The 27,738-nt window shown below is 50.7% G+C and overlaps 1 protein-coding gene across 1 annotated transcript; it reads left to right on the top strand.

The window, feature by feature from the left end:
• The first annotated feature begins 20 nt into the window (after positions 1–20).
• Positions 21–26,275, top strand: TTLL4 (tubulin tyrosine ligase like 4). The gene is made up of 19 exons (XM_063400747.1): positions 21–154; positions 6,967–8,242; positions 8,873–8,982; positions 9,408–9,471; positions 11,474–11,598; positions 11,992–12,102; positions 12,752–12,828; positions 13,470–13,664; positions 13,748–13,830; positions 14,900–15,028; positions 15,642–15,764; positions 17,260–17,358; positions 17,920–18,054; positions 18,783–18,920; positions 20,749–20,851; positions 21,412–21,622; positions 23,880–23,950; positions 24,539–24,604; positions 25,401–26,275. Exons 2-18 carry the CDS (start codon positions 7,029–7,031, stop codon positions 24,557–24,559), a joined length of 3,009 nt encoding a protein of 1,002 aa, XP_063256817.1. The 5' UTR covers positions 21–154; positions 6,967–7,028; the 3' UTR covers positions 24,560–24,604; positions 25,401–26,275.
• The last annotated feature ends 1,463 nt before the right edge of the window (positions 26,276–27,738 follow it).

Below are 27,738 nucleotides of genomic sequence, written 5' to 3'. Positions count from 1 at the left end.
CGGCTCCCGGAGCCGTGCCCGCGCTGCGGGGCTCCGCCGCGCCGCTAGGGGGCAGTACACCCCGCGACGCGGTGGCTGCCGGGAGCTGTAGTCACGTGGGCCCGCCGGCTCCCCATGGTAACGGCGGCGGCAGGTCCGGCGGGCCGGGCGGGTGGTGAGTATGGCGGCGTTGCCGCCCTCTGGAGCGGGGCTCTGCTCCCCGTGTGTCTCCCTGGGTTGCACTTTCAGAGTTCCCCCACTGGGGCGTAGGGCCCGTGGTTCTCCCTGCTGCCTCCCCGGCCCCTCCGCCCCATAGCCGTGTCTGTGCCCCGGAGAGACGCCTCGCTCCACCCCGGGCCTCCTCGCGGGGCTCGCCATGGTCTTGCCCTGTGAGCCCGTGGGGTGGCGGTTCTGGAGCGCTCTGCGGAGAGACATGCTGGGGTTGGCGGCCTGGGCGGCGCTCCGGCGCCAGGACAGAGCATCCTGGTATCACCTTTGGCTTCAAAGGCTTTCACTTGGAGAAATGAGGAACAGAGCGTGTTCTCCGGGCAAGCGGCAGGGAGGAAGGGCTGGCTCCCCAGCCACCCACGGCCCCAAGGAGCCTCTCCAACGGTACTTCGAGTATTAGGATGGAGCTGGGATTGACCAGGCCCAGGTGGGGTGCTGAGACATCCTTGGCTGTCCATCTGCTCATGGGGATCTTGGCTTGGCTGCTCTTGCGTTGTAAAAAAGGAGCCGTTGAGTCTGAAAGATGAAAGGCAGAGCTGAGTTGAGATAAGCCTGGAGTATTTCCTGAATGCCTCCAGGGTCTGAGAAGGGAGTTAGGAGGGAAGACGTGGGGAAGCCCTGTGGCACTGTGCCAGCCTCTTCCTGTGCAGCTGGGCTGTGGATTTCTTATCGGAGGCAGAGTTCAGCCCTACAGCTTCACATCAAAACTCTGCCGACATGACTCCCTGAGGCTTGTCTTCCTTATTGTGGTGTTCTCACAAATTGGGCAGATGACATCTAGTGGCTCCCGGATAGTTTGGGGGAATTTATAGTGGATTGTTGGCCTTATTATAGTTTTATAGAATAATATTTCCACAATTTTTACTATTTGTATTCAGCAGTTAGTAGTACTTTTCTGTCCTTTTGTTGCTCTCTTGCTGCAGTTATTTTGTGTTAGGTCAAGTTCGTTGATGACAATTGCCCCTTCCCACACCTCAGTGGAGGGGTCCTTCTCAGCACAGCACTGGTCGCCTTTCAAGGAGGAGCTGAGGGGATAAATGTCACCATCCCCACATAACAGCGCCTGCGTGGAGATGTCAGATCACTGACACAGGTTTGGGGGTTTGGCTGCTGTACAAGCCTGGCTGGGTGCCACTCCTTGACATTTCCCAGGTTCCTGCCAGGCATCAAGTCTGGGAGTATTTGGCAGCTTCTCACCTTGAGTGTCTGTTTCTTCTCCACTCCTGAGCCCTGAGAGATTGCTATATGGAGTGAGGGTTTTGCGGTGCCTTCAGAAGAATTTTTCCCAGCCCTGTCAGGACATGGAAGAGTCTTCAGCACATACTGAAGGACAAATCTGGGAACCTTTTCTTCCGATTGCAGATATGTTTCAGTAAAAAATATCAAGAACAGAAGATGGACTAAGAAATCATGTGTTTTGAACTAATTGGGTAGTTCTTGTCTCCTTGCTATGTGTTGATATTTTATACTTGTTTCACTCACTCCAAATCCTCTGCTTTTATTTTTCTACTAAAGGCCAGTCTGCCTAAGACCAGGTGGAGCTGTGCTGACTGCCCTCAGACCCTACACACTAGTGGACAAACTCCACCCAGGTCTTGGCATGTAATTCTCCTGTACCTTTTCTCCCACCATGAAGCTCAATTGAAAATGCTGTCCCTTCAGTCTGGATCTTCAGGAAGGGGCTGTAGACCTCCTTGGTGAAAAGCTGTTAAACACCTCATGGTTTAGCTTGTTTCTTTTAACCCAGACTTGTTTCTCTACTCTTATTTGTGCTGCAGTACAACTGCTTCTGTTGCCCATGTGATGAAAAAATATAAATCAGGTGGGAGCAAGGGCAGGCACTTGCCATCTTCACTGCTGGGGGAACAGAGCTGCATGATCCACTGTCACTGTACATGACATCTACTTTAGGGCCTGGGAAATCTGCCAGGGAGAAGAGTTGATATCCTTTGATAGCGATAGGGACTCCATGCTCTGCCCTTTGCTGTGGCCTCTGCACTGTCTGGTCACAGCCAGGTCAGCCCTGCCAGGGTGAGCACTGAGCCAGCCCTTTATTTTAGGTGTCCCTGGTGCACTCCAGCTACAGCCCTGGATTTTCTGCCTGCTGTGCCGGAGTTCCTCACCTGGTCTGGCAACTGTACTCCAATGCCCACAGAGTGGTGGGAAAGTCCCTTGTGAAGTCAAACATGTGAGCCTTCAGTACTCAGCCCAGTCTGTGTGTGCATGGAGGGAAACATTTGCTGCAATGCAAGGTGAGGTGGTGGTTGGATTCCTGCTCTCCCATGGCTTGGTCCAGCATCCTGCTGTCCCTGAGGTCTGCCTCCACCTTAGGAACAGGAGCACACACCTGAGCTACTCTTTCTCTTGCAGGGCAGTGCTCTGCTTAGGTAAAGGGTAATTTTGGGCAGCCATACACCCCTCGTACTTCCTCTATTCAGTGTAGGGTGGAATTCAGTACCACAGCTGATGAATGGAAATGACCAGCCCTGGCACAAATGTAATCCTGGGATGTAGGTGGAATTTGCTGATGCATCCTCACAGAGGTTGATTTCTCACTGGTTTTTTGTTTTGTTTTTTACCTGAGTGGCCAAGCAAAAACTTGATGTCGTTGATTAGGACAGAAGTTGGTTGTCATTCTCTGGATTTGCAGATGAAACGTGGTTTTGCAACGATGATACTGAAGCTGAGAGGGAACAGTGATGCTTAACTGTGTGGCAAAGCAGCACACCAGGCTGTTGCACCTGACAGCATTTCTGCAGTGGCCAAGCTGCCTCTGAGCTGTATTGTCCTCGTGGGCAAATTGTGGCCAGCAACACCCTCTGCTCTTCAGCTTGAACTTGCTGGTGGCCTCAGGTGCTTTGGCTTGGTGTGTGACTGCCCTTGAGGCCACTTTTTTCTTGGAGCTGAGGTAGGGGAGGTAGGGCTGTTTCCATGCTGTTGAAACACAGGTTTGTACCTAGCTGCCAACTGTTCGAGCAGTTTTAGGCACTCGGTTTCAGATCAATGTTGTTGATCTTGTTCAGAGTTGTAATTTCTTTGAAGGGATACAAACCCTTATTTTAAAATGTATATTGGTTTTAAAACCTGTTTGTTTTGCATTGTTGTTAACTTGCTTGTTCAAGCTTTAATCAAAAATCCCAGAGCTGCGAGTGAGGAACTTGATATGAACTCAGATCTTGTTTAGAAAAAGGTGTTATCCTTTTTAATCATAAAGAGCAGAACAGAATTTGCACCCTGCAAGGACATAGAAAACAATAGCAATTGCAGTTGTCTAATCTCTCCTCCTTGTGACTTTAGGCTGTGTGTGGCTGACAACACATTATCAGGTCAGCTTGTGGTGCATACATTTACAAGCTCTTGTTATTTTAAGTGTGTCACCAAGCTGCACTTAAAATAACCTCCACAGCCAAACTCCTCTAACAGTGGGATGATGTGCACACCCAGGCTCTTAAGGTCTTGTCCTTTCCTGTTTGGAACAGGACTGGGAGGAGCTGCCACGCGGCCATTAGAGAAGCACATGCTGCAGTGGGGCTCAGACTGAAAGAAAGGATTTTGACTGATGTGTACTGGAACACACAGAGGCTGGGGCGTGTGTTGGCCCTGTGCTCGTCTGATGTGACATTTGTACAGGCTGTGGCAGTGCTCCAGCTGATGTCCCAACACTTGTGAGAAAGCTGTGTGGCAATAAAAGATGCTGGCAGAATATTTGTAAGCAAGCGCAGCTGTACAGTCACTCCAACAGTGACAGCTTTGGCCTCTGTATTGTGTATCAATAAGTCCAAGCCAAAATCCATTAATTACATGGCTGGGTTTGAAATCCAGCCTGGCCAGTTCACCCAGGGCTTTTCCTAGCTCATATTTCTACAATAAAATTTCAAGAGTGTAGTTTTATTGCCATTGTGAGATGCAGAACAGACTCCAGCTCCTTTGTTGTAGAGTTGGGTTGGCAGAACTAGGGATTGCATCAAGCTGTGACCTTCATCCATCCTAAAACTCCAACTGAATTAAACATAAAGGAAAACTTCCCTGCTGGTAACCAGCAGGGATTTACCCTAGGGTAGGTGATGTTTTTCCTACCCAGAGCTACAGAGATGTGGCAGCTGCTCAGCTGTTGTGACCACAGCCTGGCATGTGAGGGTGCCTCTCTCCATCTCCCTCAGGTCTCCTGGATACCCAGCAGCTGCTTTGTCAAGCTGTCCTTGCAGTAAGGATGGGAGACAGTTTTCAGGTGGACATTAGAGTGACTGTACTGGCATGCAGGAGGTGTGAATGGGGGGAAGAACAGGCAGCATGGGCTGGTGCTATCAGTCTGGATGCATCCTGACCTGCCTCCTGTGGGGGCACCTTCCTTTCATCCTTCCTGCCCCTCCTGCCCCTATCTGAGCTCCTCTGTCTCCACAGGGAAACAGTGATGGTAACTAGCAGTTGGGCAACCGAGGCCTTACCTAAAAGCTGTACTAAAGGCCCTGTGGCTTTCTTATGCAGCTGCTGCTTCCTGCACACCCCTCCCCTGTGCTGGTCCAGACACTCCTGCAACTCCCTGACAAAACTGCTTGGGAGAGGGGCAATCTCAGCACATTTTTGTCTGCTAGTCCAGGGCTGGCTTCCAGGCTGTGTTAGCTAAGGCTGTGCCATGCCCAGGACTCCACCCTGGTGGCCACAGCTGTCAGCAGTACCCCCTGTCTGTGTCAGTCACATCTGTGCTACCGTTGTCACTTACTCCAGATCAGGGTCATACAGGGCTTCTGCTGGCATTTTCACACCTGTGTATAAGCTGACTGTAAGATTCACAGCCCTTATTACAGCTTCATTAGGCCACATCGCTTTTATTTTTACAGCGGGATGATCCACTGATAGCTGTAAAGCCGGGTGGGGATGAGGTACAGATGGCTTTCACTTCGGGCTGGTTTTACAAGGTCGTTCACAGCCGGGTGAGAGTGCAGGCGATGGCCAAACTGGCAGCGCACATGGTGATGCCATAGTGATAGACCTTCTAGGCAGGAACACTTTCATTCTTGCTGGATTTTAATTTGCTCTTTAGCACCTATGTTCACTGGTGTGCTGGGGTCACTTTGTGGTGTGAGTGCACTTGTGAGCTGGGTGCATCCGGGGGGGGGCAGCGTGTGGAAGCCAAGCTCTGCTCCCTTGTTTACTGGTGGAAATTTGAGCTGGGCAGATGGCGGCATCTGAGCCACAGCTTCTTCACTCTGTGCTAATCGCTGTGAATGTCACAACACAGCCAGGTTTGCTGCTGGGGGTAGATTGGGTAGCAATGGAATAGTGTTGTACATCTCAGTTGTAGGATTCTCTCCCCTGGGGCTTGGAGCCCCTCTGGGCTGGAGCTCCCATGGGGATGCAGGTGCCCTGTCCTCATCAGGAGTTCTCAGCTTGACTGTACAAGCGCTAACAAGCAATGCAGCTTGATGGGCGTGGAATGGGCTTGGCACCTTCCATATTTCCTTAGAGATCTTGACAGGGTAGCAGCTCTCCTTGAGAATACGTAACTCATGTGGGATCCTGTATGGGATGTTCCATCTCCCATATCCTCTGGCTGAGATGCTGCTGACCTGGTATGTGCTGGAGCTGATTCACAGGTTGAGAAGGTCTGGCAGGTGTACGTACGTCTGAGCCAGCCCTGTGGTGGTGTGAGCTGCTGTGATGGTGCCAGAAAGCAATTTCAGGGTCTCCAAGCTACACTTTAGCTGCTGTGTCTGAGGCTTGTCTTTCAGGTGAGAAAGGAGTGTGTACGTGTATGGCAAGAAAATGTATGACAGTGATGGTTGATGCACTGCTTATCCTTCTTTTTATACATTTTTTTAAACATGCAAGTGTATGAGAGCTTGAAGGTAGAAGGATCATCCAGTGTGCTTGGAATACAAATTCCTATCGCAGCTGTATCCAGGGGCCCTTCAGGCATGTGTTAAAGCAACAACTGGGTAGTGATTTGTTTTCTCTTTTCCCTTCTCCTCAGGCAAGAGAATGTTGCAGGTATGGTGCAATAGTTCATTCTAGGAAGATTCTGCACACTTACATCTGCAGCTCTGTGGTCTGCCAGTTTGCTCCTTGCAGGAGACTTTTCTGTAGGACTGCAATTGGGAGAGATGTTATGTGCACAGTACTGCCAATCTCTGCTGGAAACAGAGGTGTTGATGTTAGAATAGTCCTGCATTTGCTTCTTGCTGCCTTCTCAGTCCTGAGCTCTATAGAAAGCCTTTAGCCCTCACTGAGCTTTTCTATAAGAGTGAGAAACATGTTCCTTTTAAAAGCAAGGGCTGAGGTTCTCACTAGTTGTGTAACGTTGTGAGCTGAAGCTTTAAGGAGCAGGGAGAAAAAATAAAGCAGACGTTTTGGGGTTTGTGGTGGAGTCAGGAGGGTGATGTTGGAGACAGACCTGTAGGAGTGAGCTCCAGCTGCCATGTGGGTCCCAGACAGGCAGCTTCTTGTTGCAGACAGGGTGACTGTGCTGGAGCTGCTACTCTATGGCCCGGCTGGTAGTCAGGCACCCCTGTGAGTTTGCAGGGTACAAGCTTTCCTGCAGATGGCTCTCTTTACATTGTTCTTTGCGTCCCCTGGTTTCATGTGAGATGCCAGCCATTCTTTGACTTGGTGTCAGGAGACTCTTGGTGAGCTCAGTAAATGGGAGATGTGGTTTTCATCCTGCAGGAAAAGCAGCTCACCCTGTTTTCCTCATGTGGCGTTGGGCTGGGTGCTGTGCCCTGACAGGGTAACACTGTCTTTCATGCTGTCCTTTCATTTCAGGCCAGCAAAGATGCTGCTGGTAGGTGACTGACACCCTTGTGCCTCTGGTGCTATGGCTCTACATGGCGTCTGCAGGACCAGACCATGCTAATCTGGGCCTCAAACAGCAGAAGAGCCTTGGGCTGGAGTCAGGCACCCTTCCGACAGAAAGACCTCGGTCGTGCTGGGCCTGGCGCCTCCCTCAGCAGCAGGCGAAACCCGTCTGGAATTTAGAGAAGAGATATGCGAGTGCTTTCCAGGATCGCATCCTGCTGCCCTCAGGGATCACTCTGCAGCAATCCCGCTTCTTGTGCTTACCATCACTATGCCATGCACAGCCCACTGCAGACAGCCTCCAAAGCCCTCCAGACTCTGGCTCCATCACGGGAAGGGTGATGTCTTCCATGCTGTCGGAGCCCTGCCTGCTGGCAAAGGAGCGCTCTGGAGCTGGGGTCAAAGGCTTTGCCCTCAGCTCAGGTCAGCAGGCTGTCAGCTCCTGTAGACCAGTGCTCAATAACAACTCCTTTCTATGGCCAAGCAGTGCTAAAGTGCCTTTTCTGCAGTCACTGAAGATGAAAAAGGTGGAAAACACCCAGAGTTTTCCTGCTGCTTCATGGTCCCACTTTGTGGACAATAGAGACAGTTTCCCTAGCAGCCTGATCAACAGAGCAGTGAAGAGCAGCAACAGCAACTTTGTGTCAGAGCAAAACACAGTCCCCTCCCTTACCCCCGAGCCAAGCAGTGTGATCCTCAGGAAGGACCAGTGCTCACTGGAGGATGCTAAGGGGAGATTTCACAGCTCAGAAGCGAAGGAACCAGAGAGGAGCCTCTTGAAGGCTGTGCATCAGCTACCTAGTCAGACTGCCACACACAGAGGCTTTGGGTGCCAAGTTGAAAGTTCTGGTCTTATGAATGTGGGCAGCCTGTCCAATCAGAACAGCAGGAGGAGGCAGCATGCTGGAGTGCAGATCAGCCAGAACGAAACCACTGTTCCCCTGAGCTTGGAGCTGGGGAGCCATCGCCTTAACAGTAGCTGGAGCCTTACAGGCACCTGCGATGCCGCTGCCTGCACTAAGCAGATCGGTGTCCGTCCCTTGGCCCTGCATGCCGGCGCTCCTGGCTGCAGCACTGGCTGCCGTCCCGGCGGCATGCTGAGCCCTCCTTGTGCCGGGGACCGCCTGGCGAGAACGGAGCCTCTGCACGTCACTGCCATCGCTGAAGTGGCAGCACAGATGTCCACCATCCAACTGGAGAAAGAAGAGAAACAGGCCCAGGATGTGGTCCCAGGAAAGCTTAAGTAAGTAGAGGCAGGAGGAGGAGGGAGGCTGTGGCAGGCTGTGCCAGGCTGGCTGTTGCATCTGTGTGTGTGGTAATCGTGGGATAACTGTGTCCATGAGCAAAACTCGGCTGCAGCATCCTAGTGGGTGGGGCCTTCCTGCATCACTCAGCTCAAGACAGGCACTTGGGATGTTCCACCTTCTCCTTCAACCACAGCATGGAGTTACTGTGTGGCATTTCTAGTTTGTTCTCCTCAGCTGGGAGCCCTGCCTGCAGTGGTAAGCTATGCACATACCTTGAATGAAGCCTGCTGTTGAGCCACGCCATCCTAGTCAGATACATGTGTCCATAAAAGAACACAGAGCTAATACAGGATAGAGGGGGTGTGAGGACATGGAGCTCCTGCTCTCCTACTGAGAGAGGGTGTCCTTGTTCCTGTTCTTTCTAGCTGCTCTGGAACATGTTCCTTCTCAGCGTGGTCTGGGGCCTTTCCATTTTGCTAGCTTGGGATGTGCTTGTACATCAACACTGGAGAGGGCAATGTCCTCATTCCGCTGCCCACATTAGCTCATGCTGTCTCATGGGCCTCTGGGTTTTTGGCCCCAGAAAGCGTGTGTCATTCCTTTTTATGTCATGTCCTTTGTCCCAGTACTGCTGCTAAGAAGTCACTGCTGGAGCCAAGCCATCCCCAGGATGAAGCAGAGGAAGAACTTCCTGATGGCCTGGACGAGAGCTGCAGTCAAGAGGAGTATGAGGACAGTGAGTGCTGGTTCCCCAGGGAGGGCTGTGCTCCATGCCTCATTGTGGGGAGAGCAGGAGCTATCTGGGGGGTGGGGGTGAGCACAGCTGCCCTTCTGTCTTACATTCATGCTGTCGTTTCAGGATGTACTGAACTCAAAAGTGATGTAACAGCAAGGAGGAACTGCATGGGTTCCTTCCGGGAGCAAGCTAGGGCTCACTGCTGTCCTTCTCCAGAATTTACCTATCTCCTCTCTGTGCAGGGCTGTCAGCTCCGCTCCCTTTCCTGTTTTTACGACCCCAATTGGTGGGCAAAAGCCAGGATCCAAGGGTTTGGGGCAGCTGGAAGGTTCTGTCCCCTGCTGCATTTGTTTCCTCTCTTCTCTCCCTAACTGTGGGCATTCACTCCTGATGGAGACAAAACTTGAGTGTCTTCCCTCCTGCAGGTGACTCGGATGCTTCCTCTGATGCTGGTGTGTTGTCCAGTGGCTCCGTGACGGCTGGATCCAGGTTAGGAGCTGTAAACAGTGCACTGAACTTGGCGTATTTTTCCAGGCTTGTCCCAGGACCCAAGGGAATGGCCTGAAGTTGTGTCAGGGGAGGTTTAGGTTGGATATTAGAAAAAGGCTCTTCACACAGAGGGTGGCTGGGCACTGGAACAGACTCCCCAGGAAGTGGCCACAGCAATGAATTCCAAGGCTGACGGAATTCAGGAAGCATTTAGACAATGCTCTTGGGCACATGGTGTGACTCTTGGGAATGGTGCTGTACAGGGCAGGGAGTTTGATTCAGTGATCCTTGTGGGGCCCTTCCAAATCAGCATAATCTGTGATTCCATCTTTGCCCTCCATGGTGAGAGGAGATCATAGCATGTGGGGTAAAGGAGTGAAGGTAGGAACAGATGTCCCAGCCAAAGCAAGTTTCCTTGCTACCCTTCAGACTAGAACTACCTCTCTTGCTACAGGCAGCAGCCTGTGAAGTGCTAAGGATGCATCCACTGCAGCAAAACAGGGGTCTTTATTTCACTGACATTGACAGTTGCTGAGTTAGGTTTAGTGGATTACATTGTGCTCTTGCAGTGTCATTGCCTGGCTGATGAAGCAGAGTGGAAGTGTCCTGGGCCAGAGATTGCAAAAGCTCCTTGGAGTTTCATGGCTCAGCATAGCATCCTAGAAACAAGTCCTGGAGCCTAGGTTTTTCTTTAGCTTTTGGGAGAATTATTTTCTGGGGAGGACTGGTGAGCCTTCGGTCATCTGAACCCTGCTTTCATGACTCCTGGCTGACCTTTGTTGGACCTGTTTTTGCCCAACTAGCAGTAGGAGCTGGTCTTACACCAGGGCTACCTCAGGCTTTGTTGTCTGCCTGACAACTTGCTGCTTCCCATCATGTCATCACTAATCTGGGAGACAAGCAAGGCTTTCTGTGAGCAAGTGTAGAGCCTTAGGGTGCTGCAGGGCTCTGGGTGTGCACATGTGGTTGTGAAAGTCCTGCAGAGATGATATAAACTGGCCCAGCAGCTGTTTCTGGCAGGATGTGTCTGGTTGGCCTCTGGGGCAGATGGGGAAAGCAGTGCTTGGGCTAAATGCCTCTTGCAGCAAGGAGGGAGGGATGTTGAGCACTTCTTTCTGCAGGCTGTGTGCTGGCCTGGCCATGAAACCTCTATAGCTGTCTCCTACCTTCAGTTTGTTGTGGACAAAACCAGTTTTGTGTCAGAGAATGTTAACCAATATAATACTTTGCCAATTAATAAACTTTTAATTATTGATTTCAGTGCTAAAAAGAAAAAAAAAAGGACTTTGACAAAAGAGCTCTTCTTCTCCCATCTTTTCTCAAATTCTTCTGTGACAAGCTACACTCAGTCCCTTCAGTGAAGCAAGGGGTGGCCTGAGAGATTGGCAATAGTGTGTTGTAGTTCCTTTTCTTTGGCTGCTCTTTGTTCCTTATGAGATTGCTCTGGTGTGGCTTCTTCCACTGGCTGCAGTGGCATATATTTAAATATACGTTCATTGCAAACCCTACTTTTCACTTCATCACAACCTTAATAATAGAATAATAGAAAAAAGAATAGAATAATAATAGAAATATTACAAATTTTGTCCCTCCTTCCAAGTGTTGAGGCTTGCTGTGGTGAGGTGTACATACAGTGAGTAAAACTCCATCCCTCTTCCCTGCAACACAGCAAAACCACAAGGGTTGCAACAGTTAAATCATACGTACTACAATCTCCACCCCTTGTTCCCTTGGACAAGGTTATAGGTTTTGTCACATAAAAAACTCCACTCCTTGCCCCGGATAATCACAAACTCCACAATGGTTACTTGGCATGCGCATTCATTGCAGACTCACCCCCTCATTACTGCAGACTGAGTTACTGACCTTAGTGCTCATTGTTTGCACCACATTGCAATGATGGTGCAAATTCCTAATACCCAGATTAAGGCTCCTTCTAGCTTCCCTCCTCCTTCATTATTTTTCACTTTTAGCAAGCTGCCTACTGCTTCATCTTTCTTAGGAATTGCATCAAGTGCCTGGCCCAGCCTGCTGAGGCTCAAGATAAAGTGCTCAAACCAGCTCTTGTCTGCAGTTTATTCCCTAATGTGCCTCCAACTATCTACTTCAGTACTTGGGATGAGACAGGTGAGCCAAGGTCTGTTGTTGCACAGGGTGGGAGTGGCCAGCCCATTGTTAGGGAGCAAGGGATACTAGCACACAGCCTAGAGCAGGCTGGCAGTGGCTGCCCTTAACCCTTCCCATGATGAGAGCCAGCACTGCTGTGAAATTCAAATGACTGCAATAAACTCTGTTGCTTCCATTGTCTGGAGTATAACTCAGGTTGCCACTAAATGTTCCAGTGTCCTGGATCTCCCCCAGCTGTGGAGTCGTCCACTCCATGACGGTTCTGCAACGAGGGCTGTGCACCCCCATCTACAGGCCTGGTGCCTGTGCAGCAAACCATAAGAATTTTGCAGCTGTAGTAAATCCAAGTACTGTGTTTGTTTTCCTTCTTTCTTTAACTTTTTGCCTTCCTAGTGGAAAAGCTGCCTTGGGAGCAGAGGAAGCTGCTGCGATGGAAAATGTGCAGAGTTACGCCTAACATAGTGAAGCAAACTATTGGCAGGTCCCACTTCAGAGTCAGCAAAAGTAAGTTGGGAGAGGCAACATTGTGTCCTTCCCTGCCTCCAGCACAGGGACACAAGAAGGCAGAATGCCTGCAAAGAGCAGAAGCAATACAGGCTTGGCACTGCAGGATGCGGGGTTCACGCATTTGGCTGTCTGACCTGCAGTATCCAAGATCTGAGCATTTGCAGCTACAATCCATACTCTGGAATGCGATCTCCTGGAAGTATTTATGGGACTCCTGCTTATATCAGGAGACCTCTTCACAGACTATTTTGGGGCTATAATGAGACATGGAGGGCAGAGGAAGCCCTAAGAAGTTTTGGCATCCTACATGTCCCTCAGGAGGCCAGCATTCTTTAGCCAACTGCTTAATTTGCCAGCAGTAAGGCAGAGAAGTCAGGATGCTGGGGAATTAAAGGCATTCCTTTGATCCTTTGATCTGCCTCTTCAGTCTTGCAACCAGTCATATTTGCAAGGATATAACCCACATGGTTAACTGGATGCCACTCACGGCCCTTGCTTTGGCAGCTTTGCCGCAGCAAGTATGAGTGCTTTGTGCTATAGCTGTGCAGTATCCCTGGCACGCTTCTGCTAGCCCAAGGAGATGGGGTGGTGCGGGTTGAGAGGGAGGCAGGGCACTCGGTCATGGACTTTTCTGTTTTTCCTGCAGAAAGCGATGACTGGCTGGGTTGCTGGGGCCACCACATGAAATCCCCCGGCTTCAAAGCCATCAGGGAGCACCAAAAGGTAGACTCTGTTTTTGGCTGACCTCCTTCACATACATGGAGAGTGTGTTGGAAGCAATTTGGGTGCCCCTCCCCTCAGGACCAGGTGTTTGCTGTGCAAGCAGTCCCTGCAGTGTCCCTTCCAGGATTGGGAGAGGAGTCCAAGAGACAGGCATAGCTGAATGAGCATCTCTGCTGTGAGGGTGGCTCTTGTACAGACTGAGGCTGTAGCCAAATTGCGTTTATTTGTTAGCTTCTCTAAATTCAGTCATTGCTGCTTAAAGCAGTCCTTCTTCTGGCAGAACTGAGGGGCAGGGATAGTGCCCTCTCTGCCAGTGCAGTAAAGGGCATGTACCTTACTCTGATCACAGAACAGTCAGGTGTGGCTCATGGCTTGAGAACCTGTGAGAGACCAGAGCTTTGGTATGTATCAAAAGTACATGCCTTTTCTGAAGAGCTGTGATGCTCTAAACTATGTGGTTTGTCCCTGGAAAACTTCACAAGTTAGGTGGAATCAGTTTGGGTGCAATCTTGAGAGGGGAGCAAAGACTGTCACCCTACACTGTATTCAGAAAGGATGCATCCTCTGCCAAGGGAGCAGGAAGGGGTGGGCAAGGAGGTGGGGAAGCAGAGAGATCTCACAGCATCTGTGTTCCTTTCCAGCTAAACCACTTCCCTGGTTCATTTCAAATTGGAAGGAAGGACCGTCTGTGGCGCAACCTGTTGAAGATGCAGCTTCGCTGTGGGAAAAAGGAGTTTAATTTCTTCCCTCAATCCTTCATCCTGCCCCAGGACGTCAAGTCACTCAGGAAAGCATGGGCAGAAGGATCTAGCCGACAGAAATGGATTGTTAAACCAGTAGGTGTAAAGCAGAACTCAATCCTCTGTCCTTCTGTAGATGCAGGGAGATGATCTGATCCTTTCTTGTTTGTGTTTTGCAGCCAGCATCAGCAAGAGGCATTGGTATCCAGGTCATCCACAAATGGAGCCAGCTCCCCAAAAGGAGACCACTGCTAGTACAGAGGTGAGTGAATATAAAACCAAGGTTGACACACAGCCTGAGACCTCTTAGTGTCTTGTATCTCTGGCCAATTTCGGGCCCTTGCCACTGTGTGGCAAAGCAGAAGTACCTGATTTGCATCTGGAGACTTCTCTGGAGACTGCATGGTTGTCCTGCTGCTGGAAGTTTGGCTCCATCAGCTGCAGCTGGGCTTACTGGATTGTTGCTGTCTGTGTAGATATTTGAGGTCTCAGACACAATTTGGTTTCATGAGCTTTCTGGGGCTTCTGTCTGGCAGGTGGACAGCTTCAGGTCTGCTGTGATCCGGCTCCCACTGCTCTGTACTCTGGGGTGTAGCGTGTTTGGAGACAAGCCTTATCTAGTTCACACAAGCACAGTGGGAAGAGGAGGCAGTTGTCAATTTGTTCCTATCCAAGTTGGAATGGTTCAGTAAAAGCCTCAGTGTGTGTAGATGTTAGTAAAAGGATTTTCTTGAAATAACAAAGTTCTCAATCTCCTTCTCCTTGTTCAGAAAAGTGGAATAGTTGATCTTGATTTGAGGTTGCTTTCTGGAAAGATTCTTGTGACGGCAGGAAAACTGCAGTATTTGGCAGACAGGGAACTGTTCTGTTAGCTTGTTAGTTCTCCCTGTCCACTTTCAATGCAAAGAGATAAACTTTCCTATGGAAAATCACGAACTTCTAGGATGAATAATCAAATTATTTGGATCAAAATACCCAACTGTTTCTGCTCACTGTACAAAACCATCTGTGGTGTACTGCATGTCTTAGATGTTCCTGAATATTGTGATCAGCCTTGTGGGTGTGGAAAAGCTACTGTGCCTTAAAACTGGGGAAAATCTCTTCAAAATGGAACTGAGCAGAAGGAAACACTGCTTATGTGCTGCAGGAACTCCTTGTGAATGGGAGAACTGTTCTTTCTCTCATTTTGTCCACGATGCGATTAACTTGGAAATGCTGTGCTAAAAGGCTTCTGCATTGATCCCTTGTTTTGCCAGGGCTTCTGAATTGGGGGTTAGAGATGTTCCTGCATATGAAAATGATAACCCTTATGTGCTTACTTCCCTCTGCAGATATCTGCACAAACCCTACCTCATTGGCGGGAAGAAGTTTGACCTGAGGATCTATGTTTACGTCACTTGCTATGACCCTCTCAGGGTCTACCTGTTCAAGGATGGATTGGTTCGCTTTGCCAGCTGCAGGTAGGTTGTGCAGGAGAGCAGTGCTGGGGGCTGCCTTGGTGGCCAGGCATCTGTGGCCGTGATACCTGCCTTGGCTGGGACAGGAGGGAGTCATCCCCTGTAAGGGTGATGCTTAAAGCTGTGTCTTGCTTGCTTAAGAAGCAGTATGGAAACACACGGGGTCGCTGCAGGTGACTGTTGAAAGGGAATGTGAGGGGATGCTGCCTACATCCAATCTTCCCAATGAAAGATTAGCTCAGTGTAAAGCAGTTCTTGAAATATGTTGTCTGTGCTTTATTCTGCATAAAAGCTGGCACACCAGAAACTGAGATGTTTCTTCCAGTTTTCACCGTATTGCCTCAGGCGGCTGCAGTTCTATCAGTGCTTCTGCTCACTGATGCTCTGGCTTTTATTTCTTGAGGACATGCTGTGAGGGTGGGATTGCATTCCACTGTCCCAAGGCAGCCTGTTCTGTCTCACATTTTGTTCTGTTAGCTCGGGACCTGTGGGGACAGAGACCTGCAGGCAGCCAGGCTGGTGGATGGCTGAGAGTGGTCTGAGATGAGAACAAAGTCTGGGCCTGCCTCGTGGACCTTCAGTCTCAGACAGCTTGTGTTACTTTTGCCTCCTCCAGGTACTCCTCCTCGATGGAGAGCCTCAGCAACAAGTTCATGCACTTGACCAACTACAGTGTGAATAAGAAGAACGCAGAGTACAAATCCAACTCGGATGAGACTGCTTGTCAGGGGCATAAATGGTAGGTGCTGCTTTTAGGGTACAAGGTAGCTCCTTCTAATTCCCATTAAGTCAGACTTTTTTCAGTATTCTTACCCAAAACTTGAACTTGCTTTATATATCCTCTGCTCCTACTTGGGAAACTGAAAGAAGAGAGTGATTTTAGCATGAGTTAGTGTCAGTGGAATCTGGATGGTCTCCCTGGCTTGTGACTCATCCTGTCCACTGCTGCTTGAGCTGTAGGTGCTGTTCATCCTGCTGTGTCTGTGCCATTCTGTGCTTCCAATGCTCCACTCACCTCTGTTCATTCATCCCATTCCCCTGTTGTGGGGGTGATGGGATGTGGTTAAAACAGAATCTGATGGGTTCTTGCTAGATATTGAATGGGTGATGCTTAAATTGGCTAAATGGGATCTCTGCCTATTTCACTTTTGACTTTGCTGTGGAGGCAGAGAATGGGACAGCCCTGGTTCGGAACTGTTAATTTATGTGCTGCTCTAGTGGGAATAGGAGCAGTGGTGCCATTTCTAGGCCTTTGGGAGGAGGGCTGCAGTCTTGCAGGAGTTCCCATTCCTTGCTGTCCCATGGGTGAATGGATGCAAACCCCAGGAACTTGTCTCTGATTCCATGGTAGTGTTTGAACCCTTTTAAAAATAGTGCAGGATAGAGTTCTCAATTCTCAGCCTGGGCAGGGCTACTGCACTTCAAAGGGAGTTGCAGAAGGTGTTTTCCTGTAGCCAGATTAGACCTGGACTTGCTGCACAGTGGTCTCTTCCCCACTGGGACTTTCAGCAGGGTCTGCTGCCTCTCAGCAGTTGCAATTGCATCAGGGTGGGATTGTGTGGGTTTTTCTTACTTGCATGCAAGTCAAAGCTGGCTGCTCCTGTGTTAAAGATAAGTGTGGCTGTAATCCACTCCATCTTGTATGCAGGAAGTGTGACCTTTGGATTCCTGGCCATTAGCCACATGGTCTCACTTGAGAAATATCTGAGCATCCTTGGATCAGTGTCAGAGTAGCTTGCAGCACTCAGTGTGGTGTGGGAAACTCCTGTAAAGGCATAGATGCTCCCTCATACCATCTTGTTACCCATAATTTTCAGAGGTTACTCGTGTTTTTTTCATGCCTGAAGCCTCAGTGAAGTGGCTTTAGCTGAAATATTTTTGGGGTCTTGCTGGATCCCTGCTGAGCTGCTTTGTAGTGCTGTGGGGGAAGGCCTGCAGGAAGGGGAGATTTGCTGAGGACATGGAGGGGGAGGGAAGAGAAGATCTGGGCCTGACTTACCTTGCTCATGTGCTAATTTGGGACTGTGCTGAGAGAAGTCTATGACAGATTCATGTTCCTAGTAGCTTGGGCTCTCAAGACCAGGGGCCAGGCTGGGGAGAGCAGCAACTACTGAGGGGTTTGAGGATGTCAGGAGGATTGCCATGCCAGGGAAGAGTGCTGGGTTCCCCTCGGTTGCTTTCACCACCAGCAGCAAGAGGCTACAGAGCTACTTCCTTTGTTTTCTCTCTCACAGGGCACTCAAAGCTCTCTGGAGTTACCTGAGCCAGAAGGGAGTTAATAGTGAGGCCATCTGGGAGAAGATTAAGGACATCGTTATTAAAACCATCATTGCGTGAGTCCCCTTGGCACCCTTTGCTCTGTGTGTCTGTGAGGTGCACCCTGCCCCTTTTGACTGTCCAGTCCCTTCTCAGCCTGGTCCTTTTGCTCTTAATTGAAATGGTATCACTGCTGTTGGCTTCAATATTTCTCTGTGGATCCCTCCTTTCATCCTGTGTCTTAAGCTCCTGCTACAGTAGCTGCAGTGAGTAAATAGACCTTACATTTCCCTGACGTGCCTGAAGGCCAGGAAGGTGCAGTGTACCCAAAATCGCCCAGCTTGCCACCCACTCCTCTGCTTTGCCTGGGAGCCTGAGAGAATGGTTCCTGGTGCAGGATAAATCTTGTATTCAGAGATGGATGCTACCTGACACAGCAGAGATGCTCAGGGTACAGTGCTGGATCCATACGTGGTGAAACAGCAGCAACTCACAGGCCTGTGTTGGTCTCTCAGCCCACCGGCTCCCACAGCACATGGGTGCATTACACTTCCAGAACTGTCAACATGTGCTGTGAACAGCCAGAGCTCTGCTGTCTGTCTTCCTGTTGGAAACAAGCAATTTTTCTTGGCTTGCAGTTCTGAGCCCTATGTGAACAGCCTGGTGAAGATGTATGTGCGCCGGCCGTATTGTTGCCATGAGCTGTTTGGATTTGATATCATGCTGGATGAAAACCTCAAGCCCTGGATCTTAGAAGTCAACATTTCCCCAAGGTAAAGGATATTCTGAGACACAGGAGAGGGGATAATGGTCTTTCTTTTCCTACAAAGTGAGTTTGGCTTGCAATGTTCCCTGTAGCCTGTGCTAAAAGACCATGGGCTTTGAAGCCTTTCTCTCCAGATTGCAGGAATCAAAGCCCTCCCTTTCTGTGAAAGCAACATTCATCTGCTGTTCAGAAAGCTTTGCTGGGCATGCTCCAGCTAGAGCCAGGGAATGATATGTTAAAAAAGGGAGGCCAAGGAAGGATGTGTCTTGCACAGAATGGGTGATGGCAGAGATTTCTTTGCGTGGGCAGAAGCAATCAGCAGTTCCACTGCCTCGTGCACCATGTGCTTCCTGAAGGCATCCGGCTGCGTGGTGTTGGCTCTGCAGGCAGGGCCACGAGCTGCAGGGTAACCGAGCGTGGCCTCTCCTGCCTGTGAGAGTGGGTGGGCATGAGCTGTACACAGAGCCAAGTGCAGAGGCTCTGGGGATGGATTTGCCTGTTTCTAGCAAACCTGGGAAGAGATGGAAGAATTAACTATCTCTGATAAGAAGCTCCCCCCTTCAAAGAGCTGTTGTCAGGATTTTTCTGTCAATGTCTTATGGCTGGTTTCATGAGGCAAGGGACAGGCTGGTGTTTTTATCCCAGTCAGTAATAACCCAGGGATTGATCCTGGAGCCGTGGGGCTTAACACCTGCATTCTAGCACTCAGGCTGCTGTGATGCTTCCTCTCTGCAGCCTCCATTCCAACTCTCCACTGGATGTGAGAATCAAGGGCCAGATGATTCGGGACCTCCTCAACCTCGCTGGCTTCGTTCTTCCCAGCATGGACAGTGTGGCCTCAACGACGCAGACAAAAAATGGCTCTGCCTTCAGGTTAGGCCCCTTCTCTGCCAGAGAAGCAGGCTTTTTACGTGAGGGATTTAATCTGGGGAGCTGCTTGGAGCCCAGCAAATGCTGGCTTCTAGCTGTTGGGAATCTGTGCTTGCTGGTGCTTCAGCAGTAGGTCCAAAGAACTTGCCTCATTGCCTGAGTATCTGGTTCCTGTGGTCTCCTCGAGGCAGAAGGATTTATGCCCTCTCTGCAGGTCCATAGTTGGAAATGAGGCCAATATAATTTGTGCTTGCTCTGCAGTTCGTCAAGTTGTGCTCTCTTATCCTTCCCCCTGCCAGAACTAATATGATGCTAAGTTTCACTGCCTCTCTGTTTGCTTAGAGGGCTGGCTGGCTCTGCTGGAGCTGGATCTGCTTACCCTCTGACTTACCACAACTGACATGCTGCTGCCTGGAGCAAGAGGAGCACCTGTTATTTTGCAAATGGTGGAGTGATCAGTTCTTTAGGCAGGACTGCAGGTGTCACATGCTGCCAACCTATGGGTGGAAGCGTGCAGTCTTACTTCTCAGCTAACATGGCTGATTTTTGCAGAATGCTAATTCATGGGTGTTTGTCCAGCTAGGCCCCTAATCCTTCTGTGGCTCACCACAGCTAGGGCTTATCCTGGTTTCAAACCTGATGGCTGGAAGGAAACCAGTGTGTTCTTTGCAGCAGAGTGGCTGCTGGCCATATTTCACTGAAGGATCAGCTTGCTGGGTTATAAGTACCAGCATGCAGTGATGTGTGTGCATGCCAAAAGATGGTACTCTTGCCCTCTGCGTGCCCTGTGCTTTCAGTGGAGAAGCTTGGAACATGGGTCTGTTCCAGATGGGGAGCTCTCACCAGCTTGTCTGCGGTGCTTTGATCACATGCTGGGTTGCCACTTCCAGTGGAAGTGCTGAAGGGCAGGTGTCCACAGAAGGACCTGCAGGGGATTAAGTGCATCCTTAACATGATTCAGATGATGCATCACCAGATTTCTTGCATCCAGAGGCAAGCTCGTTTAAATGTATTTCCGGCCTTGGAAGCATATGAAGGGTTTTTTTTTGTATATGGGCAGAATTCCAGTAGATCTGTGTGTTCCCCAAGCACCATGCAGTACAGACTCAAGGTTCTGCTCTCCCTGTTTGGATCTGCACACAGCTAATGAGTTTTGCAGCAGCAGAAAAAAAGTGCTATGTTGATACATGGGTTAAAATATTTTCAAAAGTATCTCCCAGATTCTGGCATCCCCAGATGGTTCAGTTTGCACTTAGAATTGATGGTTGCTGGTCAGATAGTACAAAAGGCCAAAGCTTCCCATGGCATGTGGCTGAATTCAAGTCCTAAGAGTATTTGGATATTGCCAGAGGAAATTTTTGATCTAAGAGTTCTCTTCTTCCTTGTATAGTAGCAGTTCTGAATACTTGTACCCCCATCCCTGTGCTTGCAGTTGGGAAGCTGTGTTCCAAGTGGGATGTAAACATGAGATCCCACTAGGCTTCATGTGCTGTGAATGACATCGTGGTGTGTCTTTGACCCTCGTGCATCCTGTGTGTGAGGTGATGGCTCACCTTTTCAATGAAGGAACACTGAAATGTCTTGGTGAGGGGCTGGCAGAGTCCTCCTAGTTTCCCTGCTCACATCCTTCCCAGGTTCTGAGCTGATGCACAAGACTGTGGATCCATCACTGGTCTCGGAATTAGTGAAATCCTTTGAAAAGGTGTTCTCTCCTCCATGTCATTTTCATGAAGGTGCCACTACTCTCTCAGAAGTTGCTGGGAGCAGCTCTGCCATGACAGGACTTTGTCTTCTCCACTTAAATGCTCTATTGTCTCTCTTGTGTCCTCAGTCTGGGCAGTGTTTTGAAGGAGAAGCCCAAGCCAGTATCTGAGCATTTGAGAGCAGAGAAGATGAAGAAGATCTATTACTTGATGCAGAAGATACCTGACCAGGTACAAAGCAACCTCCTCTGTTAATTTGCACTATTGTGCCAGGCCCATGTCCCAGCCAGTCCCACATGTCTATCTCTCTTCCCTCTTCAGATTGTGCTCTTCTCTGGGGTCAGCCAGATGATGGGGTGCACTTGGGCTCCAGTGGATTACAAGACAGTTGGCTAGAAATAAATTGGGTTTGCTTAAGCCACTGTCTCACTGACTTAATCTGTACATTAAAGTAGGCGTGTGCTGAGGGGCACATTACCCACCAGTCCCCAAACAGAGTCTGAGCATGGCCTGTTCCTCCTTATATCACTGTGCAGCTCTTGTAGCCTTTGCCAGCTGACCCCTGTGCTGGGTTGGTAGGGCCACTGGCCTTGTGTGCCTCCTGGCAGTGTATTTAAGAGAGGTTGGGCTGCAGAATTGATGTTCTCTTCAGTTATGTGCAGTGTTGGTGTCACCACTGAGCCTAGATTCCTTCCACAGTTTCCATGTGGCCTTTGTTCCAAAGATCTGACACATGGAGACCTCTGCTTGAGAGATGCTTCTCCCTGACCTTGGGTTGCTCTTGTCTGCAGGATTTTTATTCTTCTGTCTTGGACATCCTGACTCCAGATGACGTTCGCATCCTGGTGGAGACAGAGGATGAGTATTCCCGGCGCGGGCAGTTCGAGCGGGTGTTCCCCAGCCACGTCTCCATGCGGTACCTGCGCTTCTTCGAGCAGCCTCGTTACTTCAACATCCTGGTGACCCAGTGGGAGCTCAAATACTACTTGAATAGACACAAAGGTAACTGCCCTCCAAAGCCTGGCACAAACACCTGACTCAGGCAGGCTGCCTGCCAGCAGTCGTGGGAGACTTCTGAGCTATGCATGTTGAGGGGGAGCTGCCTGCCTGCGTACTAACCCCTAGGAAACGTGTTACCTTCCCAGACTGCTTCAAATATCACAAAAAGCTTATTCTGACTTGATGAGAGATGATGACTGTTCTGGTACGCACAGCACCAGCACTTCTAGGTGCCCTGGGCATGAAGCAGACTGGGATTTTGCCTTCAACCTGAAGCTTTGGCCTCTTACTGTGTTTCTCTGCTCTCTTTTGAGAGAGAAACAGCTGGATTTGCTGGGCTTTGCTCCTGACAAGTGATCTGTGAAGGAAAAATTGGGCCTCTTCCCTGGTTTCCTGCAGCTTTCTAATTGATGAAATACTGTCAGTGTACAAATGGAAATTTTTCCTAAACACTAGAAGTCTAGTTAACATTTCCATCCTTTCAGGACACAATTCTGTATTTTAATAAAAAAATTATCCTTTAATGAGGTATAGCTGGGCTGGACCAATTCCTTCTCACCCAGGGTTGTCTCTATCAGGGCAGCAGCATAAGCTGTTTGGGAGAAAGAGCCAGTGAGGTCTAGCATGAAGGGTTAGAGAAAATAAAAAGAGACTGTGGTTCAGGGCTTTCCATCCAATATCTGATCTAGATGGAGAGGCTTCTGGGGGAGCTTGTCCTCCACTTGCAGTGACTATATGTGTGCTCCTCACCTGGCTATCAAGGAGAGAAAGAAGCAAAATGCTTTTGTCACTTTCCACTGGTGTTAAAGCAAGTATCAAAGGGATCAGTAATAGTCAAGCAAGGGTCAGTAACAGTCTTTCACAGAGAAATGGTAACATCATAGTCTTCTCTGCCTGTGCTGTCAGCATGTGTCATCCTTTGCCTTGCTAATATCTTTGCTGGGTGATCTCCCATCAGCTGGAATAAAGATTCTGTCATCGTCCTCACTGAAGTGCTGCCCTGAACTTTGCCGTTCAGGCAGGGGTCCTGGTTCAGTGCTCCAGCTTCTCCAAAGAAGCCAAGTGAGCAGATTTGCTCTAGCCCATTGTTGCTCTTTACCTCTAAGCAGAACTCACCCTCCCCCTATCCCTTTCCTGTTCCCCAGTGTTCCATGCAGCACTCCTCTTTCCCTGGCCAGTGAGATGCAAAGCCCAGGCTGCTGCACAGACCCAGGATGAGGCATCTGAGCTGCCCTGCTCCCCTTGGCCCCCAACATATGGGTTTTTTTTTTTTACGAAGTTCTGGGGTTTGCTGAAAGGTCACCAAGAAACAGGCTTTGGACAGCAAGGATTCTCCTGGTATCTTAGAAAACCACAGTAATCCCAGCTAGACAGCATCAATGGACTAGCCATTGCTCTGCTGGTTCTTAATTCTCAAGTCACCCTAGCCTTCCACTATGACCCTAAGGCTCTTAAGAAAACAGGATGGGAGTAGTCCTGAATTTCTCAATATTTCTGGGTTGGCCACAAACAAGTTGCTTGGCTGTAGTGAGGACAGTTAGCAGGAAGCCCTGGAGGAAGTGGACCCTGCAGTTGGACACATGTCTCTGCTTCAAAATGACCTTGCTTGAGCTCTGGAGCAGCGTGTCTTGTGTGTGGTAAGAGGATCGGTCCCTTCCAGTCATACCAGGGATGATCTCAGCCTGTGCCAGTCTTGCCCTTTGTCGGGGATGAAGTCTCAGCCCATGTAGACCTCTGGATGGATCATCCCTGTAGGGAGGAGATGATGCACTGGGATGCTGCAGCTGATCAGTGCATTGCAAAGAGGAGCTTGCCTGAGCTGCCCTTTCCTGGGAAAGGGGTCGATGACAGCAAAGCTGCTCTACATTTGCACAGTGGGAACTTTCACCGGTGCAGCCCAAATCAGGTACTGCTGTTGGCAGGCACTGGGCTCAGGGGGACAACCAATCTGGTCTAATTCAGCAAATCCTGTGTTGCCCCAGTTTCCCTGTTTTGCTGAGCCTGCTGCAAGGAATGTCTTGGCTCCCTGGGAGGAAGGCAAGCACTGCAGCAGCCCACGCACTGATGTTTGCTCGTACAAAGGGTGAACGCCCTTGGTTTACCCCGTGTTTGCTAGCGCTCAAGCACGTGTTCAAGTAGTTATTGCAAAGCATGTTCTGTGTGGTCAATGCAGCATATTTGCATGCCCTGAGCTGGGAAGGCTTAACTCTCTCTAAACCTGGCTGTTCATTCTCACAAATTGTTTTCTGTCATTTCCCAGGTCTGGAGCTACTGAAGAAGTGGTGTGTCAAAGGGTACCACACTGGGGCAGGGACGGATTTGGCCCAGATGGTGCGTATAACTGTGGGTAAGATAGGCAGAGATGGTTGTTTACCTGCAGAGTTGGGTAGAGATCCTGCTTGTTTTGCTTCCTCTGGCTCCTGTCTTACCTGTTTGCCTTCTTCCCTCTTTGCCAAGGGAATGAGGGAGTTTGGAAAAACCCATGCTGCCCTATTTCCCACAAACATGAAGTCATGAACAGTATATCAGATCTGCAAGTATTTTGCATCTGAATATTGTTGGGTGCACTGGGCACAGCCCTACATATTTGGCACCTGTCCTGCCCATTGTTCCTCTCTGTGAGGGAATTGTCTCTGTCTGTCACTCCTGTGCCTTACAGCAGAATGATACTCTGAAAGAAACCCATTCTTTTGACCTCGAGATGCTCTACTCCCACTTTCAGCAGAGGGATTCATTAGGCAGAGAGCAAAGATTGCTCTGTTTGCTATTCTGGGAACAGTCTTGTGGCAGTGACAATGCTCAGCAGTGAGGCAGCTCTAGTTGAAGCTCTCTAGGGCAGTCTATGGCAAAGCACAGCAGGCTTGAGGGTTTTTTGCCACGACTTAAATAGCTATTCTGTGTCTTTCTCTCCTCCCACAGTGGTCATTGCCAGAAGAGTAGCATTCAATCAAACGGCTTCAGCAGACTGGAACTGGGCAGACTGGGGTGAGTTTGCACTGGCCGTGACGTTCATGGTGTTCATAGTGTGGCTTTTGGACTGGTGTCCTGGTAGAAAACTGGCAGCCCAAAAAGCAGCTTTATTTAAGGGGAGAGGAGCAGGTTGGTTTTCAGGCTCTGAAGCCCCTGCTCTCTGGAGGCCTGCAGATGAGGCTGGCACAATGTCTGTGCAACTGGGCATGTCTCCTTGGCACTGTACACCCAGTTTAGATGGGAGTGAAGCTCAGAACAGCCAGATTAGGTGATGCTTGGAGCTGTCATGGTCAGAACATCCTGACAAGATATTCCCCATGTTGAAACTTGTATCACTTCTGTGAACACTGATGTGGCTAACAGTGAGCAGAGCCTCTCAGCTGCAGCATTGGCTGGGGGAACAGTGAGGCCTCCAGGTCTGACCCACTCTTCTAGCTTCCCCAAGCAAAGCCAGGCTGCTGAGAGCTTGGTAGAGGACTTTAATTTGTCTGGGTGAGCCAGAGTGAAGGGGAGACACACCTCTGGTCTCTGGTTCTAAGAAAAAGGTCATCCCTGTTCCTGTGCTGAGGCTAGGATGGAGTTGGGTTTACACACAGACAGGGAGACTTAAGCTGAGACCCTGAAGTTCCACTGATACTGGGATACTTGCTGGGGTCACTGGTGCTGCCTGGGATGGGAGGAGGAGTAGGTGAGCCTGGCAGCCCTATCTCTGAGTCCATGTGTAGTGATACACCAGATGATTATTGCACCGTGGTCCTTTTGGTCCTTTCTCACTGTCCCTAAGAAGCTCAGGGTTTCCTTTTTGTTGCAGCACATACCTCCTTTCAGCTGGTGAGGATCTCACGAGATACCTGGAGCCCAACTCTACTCAGAACTTACCTCTCAACAAGTGCGGGTGGAGCCAACCAGAGACCTGCTGGCTGCCTCTCTGACACTGCCCTGGTGGTGTGACCAAGCAGCCACCGTCCCTCCCCGGGGACGCATCAACCTACCTCAAAGGAAGAGACAAGAGCTGGCTCTGTAGAGCAAGGACTGCAGGAGCCCCTCGCACTGCACATTTGTTTTGGGGCTAGTTGTAGAGAGGGATGCTTTCCTAGCCAAAGAGGAGACCTGTGTTACTTCAGTTTCTAAAACAAGTGGCAAAGCCTGAGGAAGTGGGGGTTATCTGACCTTTGTCCTAGACTATTCTTAAAGCATGGTGGTTTCTTTGCTGCATTTGAGCTGGCTGAGCCTGCCATTCTTGTCCCCAGTCAGCACAGGCTGAGCCTTTGCTTGCCTGTATCTGTCCTGAGTTGCTGGCAACTGAGTGTGCTCTTGCCCTGCTGCAGCCTGGCCCCTGAAGATAAGTCCCCAGTCCTCATGCCTGGGAGGGAGTGAAACTGTCCAGTTTTATCCTTTCTGAATGTGTGTGCCAACATCCTGCCCTCCCCCAGCAACAGGCCCTGCAGGAGACCTCAGGCTTGCACATCGCAGCTCAAGAGAGACCACAGGTACCAGTGTGGCTCCAGTTTGTTGTGGGGGCAGTAGGGTTGCTGGGGAGAGAGCATCCTTCTCAAGCCCATTGTCTCTCTCTTGTGCCCTGCAGCATGTGTGCACAGACTGCAGGCTAATGCTCTTCTCCTGGGTCTGCTCTCTATTTTCCCTTTGTTTCTCAAGGATTTCTATTAAATTTTAACATTAAACTACTCTTCTGGTTCTCATCTGCCTTCCTTTTCTCTGACCTCTGTGTCTGGTGGGAAGCTCACCCCTTCCTGTGCTTCACTGGGCTCTGGTACAGAGAAGATCTGTGCTACCACCCCACTTTTCCCTGTCCTTCCCAGAGCTGGGGGTAATTCTTGCTGCCCTATGGCAAGGAAATATACCTCCTGGGCATGAAGAGCAGCTCCCAGCATAACTGCTTTGGTTTGGGCTCTCCCTTATGTCTCAGGGACTATCCTGTGCATTATTCATCAACCAAGGGGAACAGCGCCGTCCAGCTTTACAAGAGGAGTAGGAAGGCTTGGGTGCCTAGAACTGGCCCTTGCTGGTTCAGGGCTCTGTCCCCTCAGTATGGTTAGGTGAATGCTGGGTGCTTGGGCAGGTTCGTGAAGCCCAGAGGAGGTGCTGATGTGTGGGCCCTGGGTCTGGTAGAAAGCCCTTCCCTCCCCTCTCCTCGCAGCCCACCATTTCCCAGTATTGGGCCCTGTTTCTCTGGTCTCCTTGGTGACAATCTCATCTCTCCTCGGCTTCTCTCCAGCACCTGAAAATAGCCTCCGAAAGTGGAGATGCCTGCTCCCTTCCCTGCTGCCAGCACCCGCGGTGGCCAGGCTGGAGCCAGGCTGCTCTGCACAGCACAGCTGTAAGGGCCTGGCCCCATGGGCCCCTGCACCGCTGCGGGATTTGGGCCACCCTGGGAGCCAGCGCCGAGGCCCCGGCCTCGTCCCTCCTCTTCCTGCCTGCTGTGAGCTCCTTGTACCCCGCCATGGGCCAGTATCCAGCTGTCCCCTGCAGCCAGACAGAGCCCTGTCCCTTTGGCCCTGTAGCCACCAACCCTGGAGCTCACCCGCAGCTGCCCGGAGCCAGCCGACAGCCTCTCAGAAATAGAAAATGGAGCCGGGAGCGAGCAGAGGGCGAGCAGAAGGAGGTGGCCCAGCGGCAAGGGGGGAGGTTACCCCACAGGTCGGGCTGTTCCCGCCGTGGGACCCGGGTCGCCGCGGACAGTGAGCTACAGCAGGACCCCGGGCAGGGACAGGCAGGGCTGGACAGCGTCGAGGACGAAGGGTCCGCATCCACCCAGCCCATAGCTGGACCCAGCCGTTCTCCACATCCCCGGGGAGAGAACGCTGTGCCCCCCCCCCCACCCGCAACGGGGCGGGGGCAGCACCGGGCAGGCTGCACCGCGTCCCGGCGGCGCGGAGCACCACTCCTGGAGGACAGGGGTCCACGGAGCGGGGTGTCCCTCCACTGTCTGCCCCCAGCCATCCCTCCATCGCCCCCTCCCTCGGGTCTCCAGGGCCAGTGCTGTCCCCGTAGCTGCGACCACGTAGTTCAGCCCAGAGCTGCGGGGTGGCTGCGGGCGCTGCTCGGTGGTGTCGGCCGTGTCCCCCCCCTGCGGTGGCGGTGAGGGCATGGCTGGCATTGCTCGCTGACACTCTATCTGCCAGGGCTGC

The sequence above is a fragment of the Prinia subflava genome, chromosome 6 (genome assembly GCF_021018805.1).
Source record: "Prinia subflava isolate CZ2003 ecotype Zambia chromosome 6, Cam_Psub_1.2, whole genome shotgun sequence".
Taxonomy (NCBI): Eukaryota; Metazoa; Chordata; class Aves; order Passeriformes; family Cisticolidae; genus Prinia; species Prinia subflava.
The sequence above is the reverse complement of the archived record's forward strand: the minus strand, read 5'-3'. Positions and strand labels throughout refer to the sequence as shown.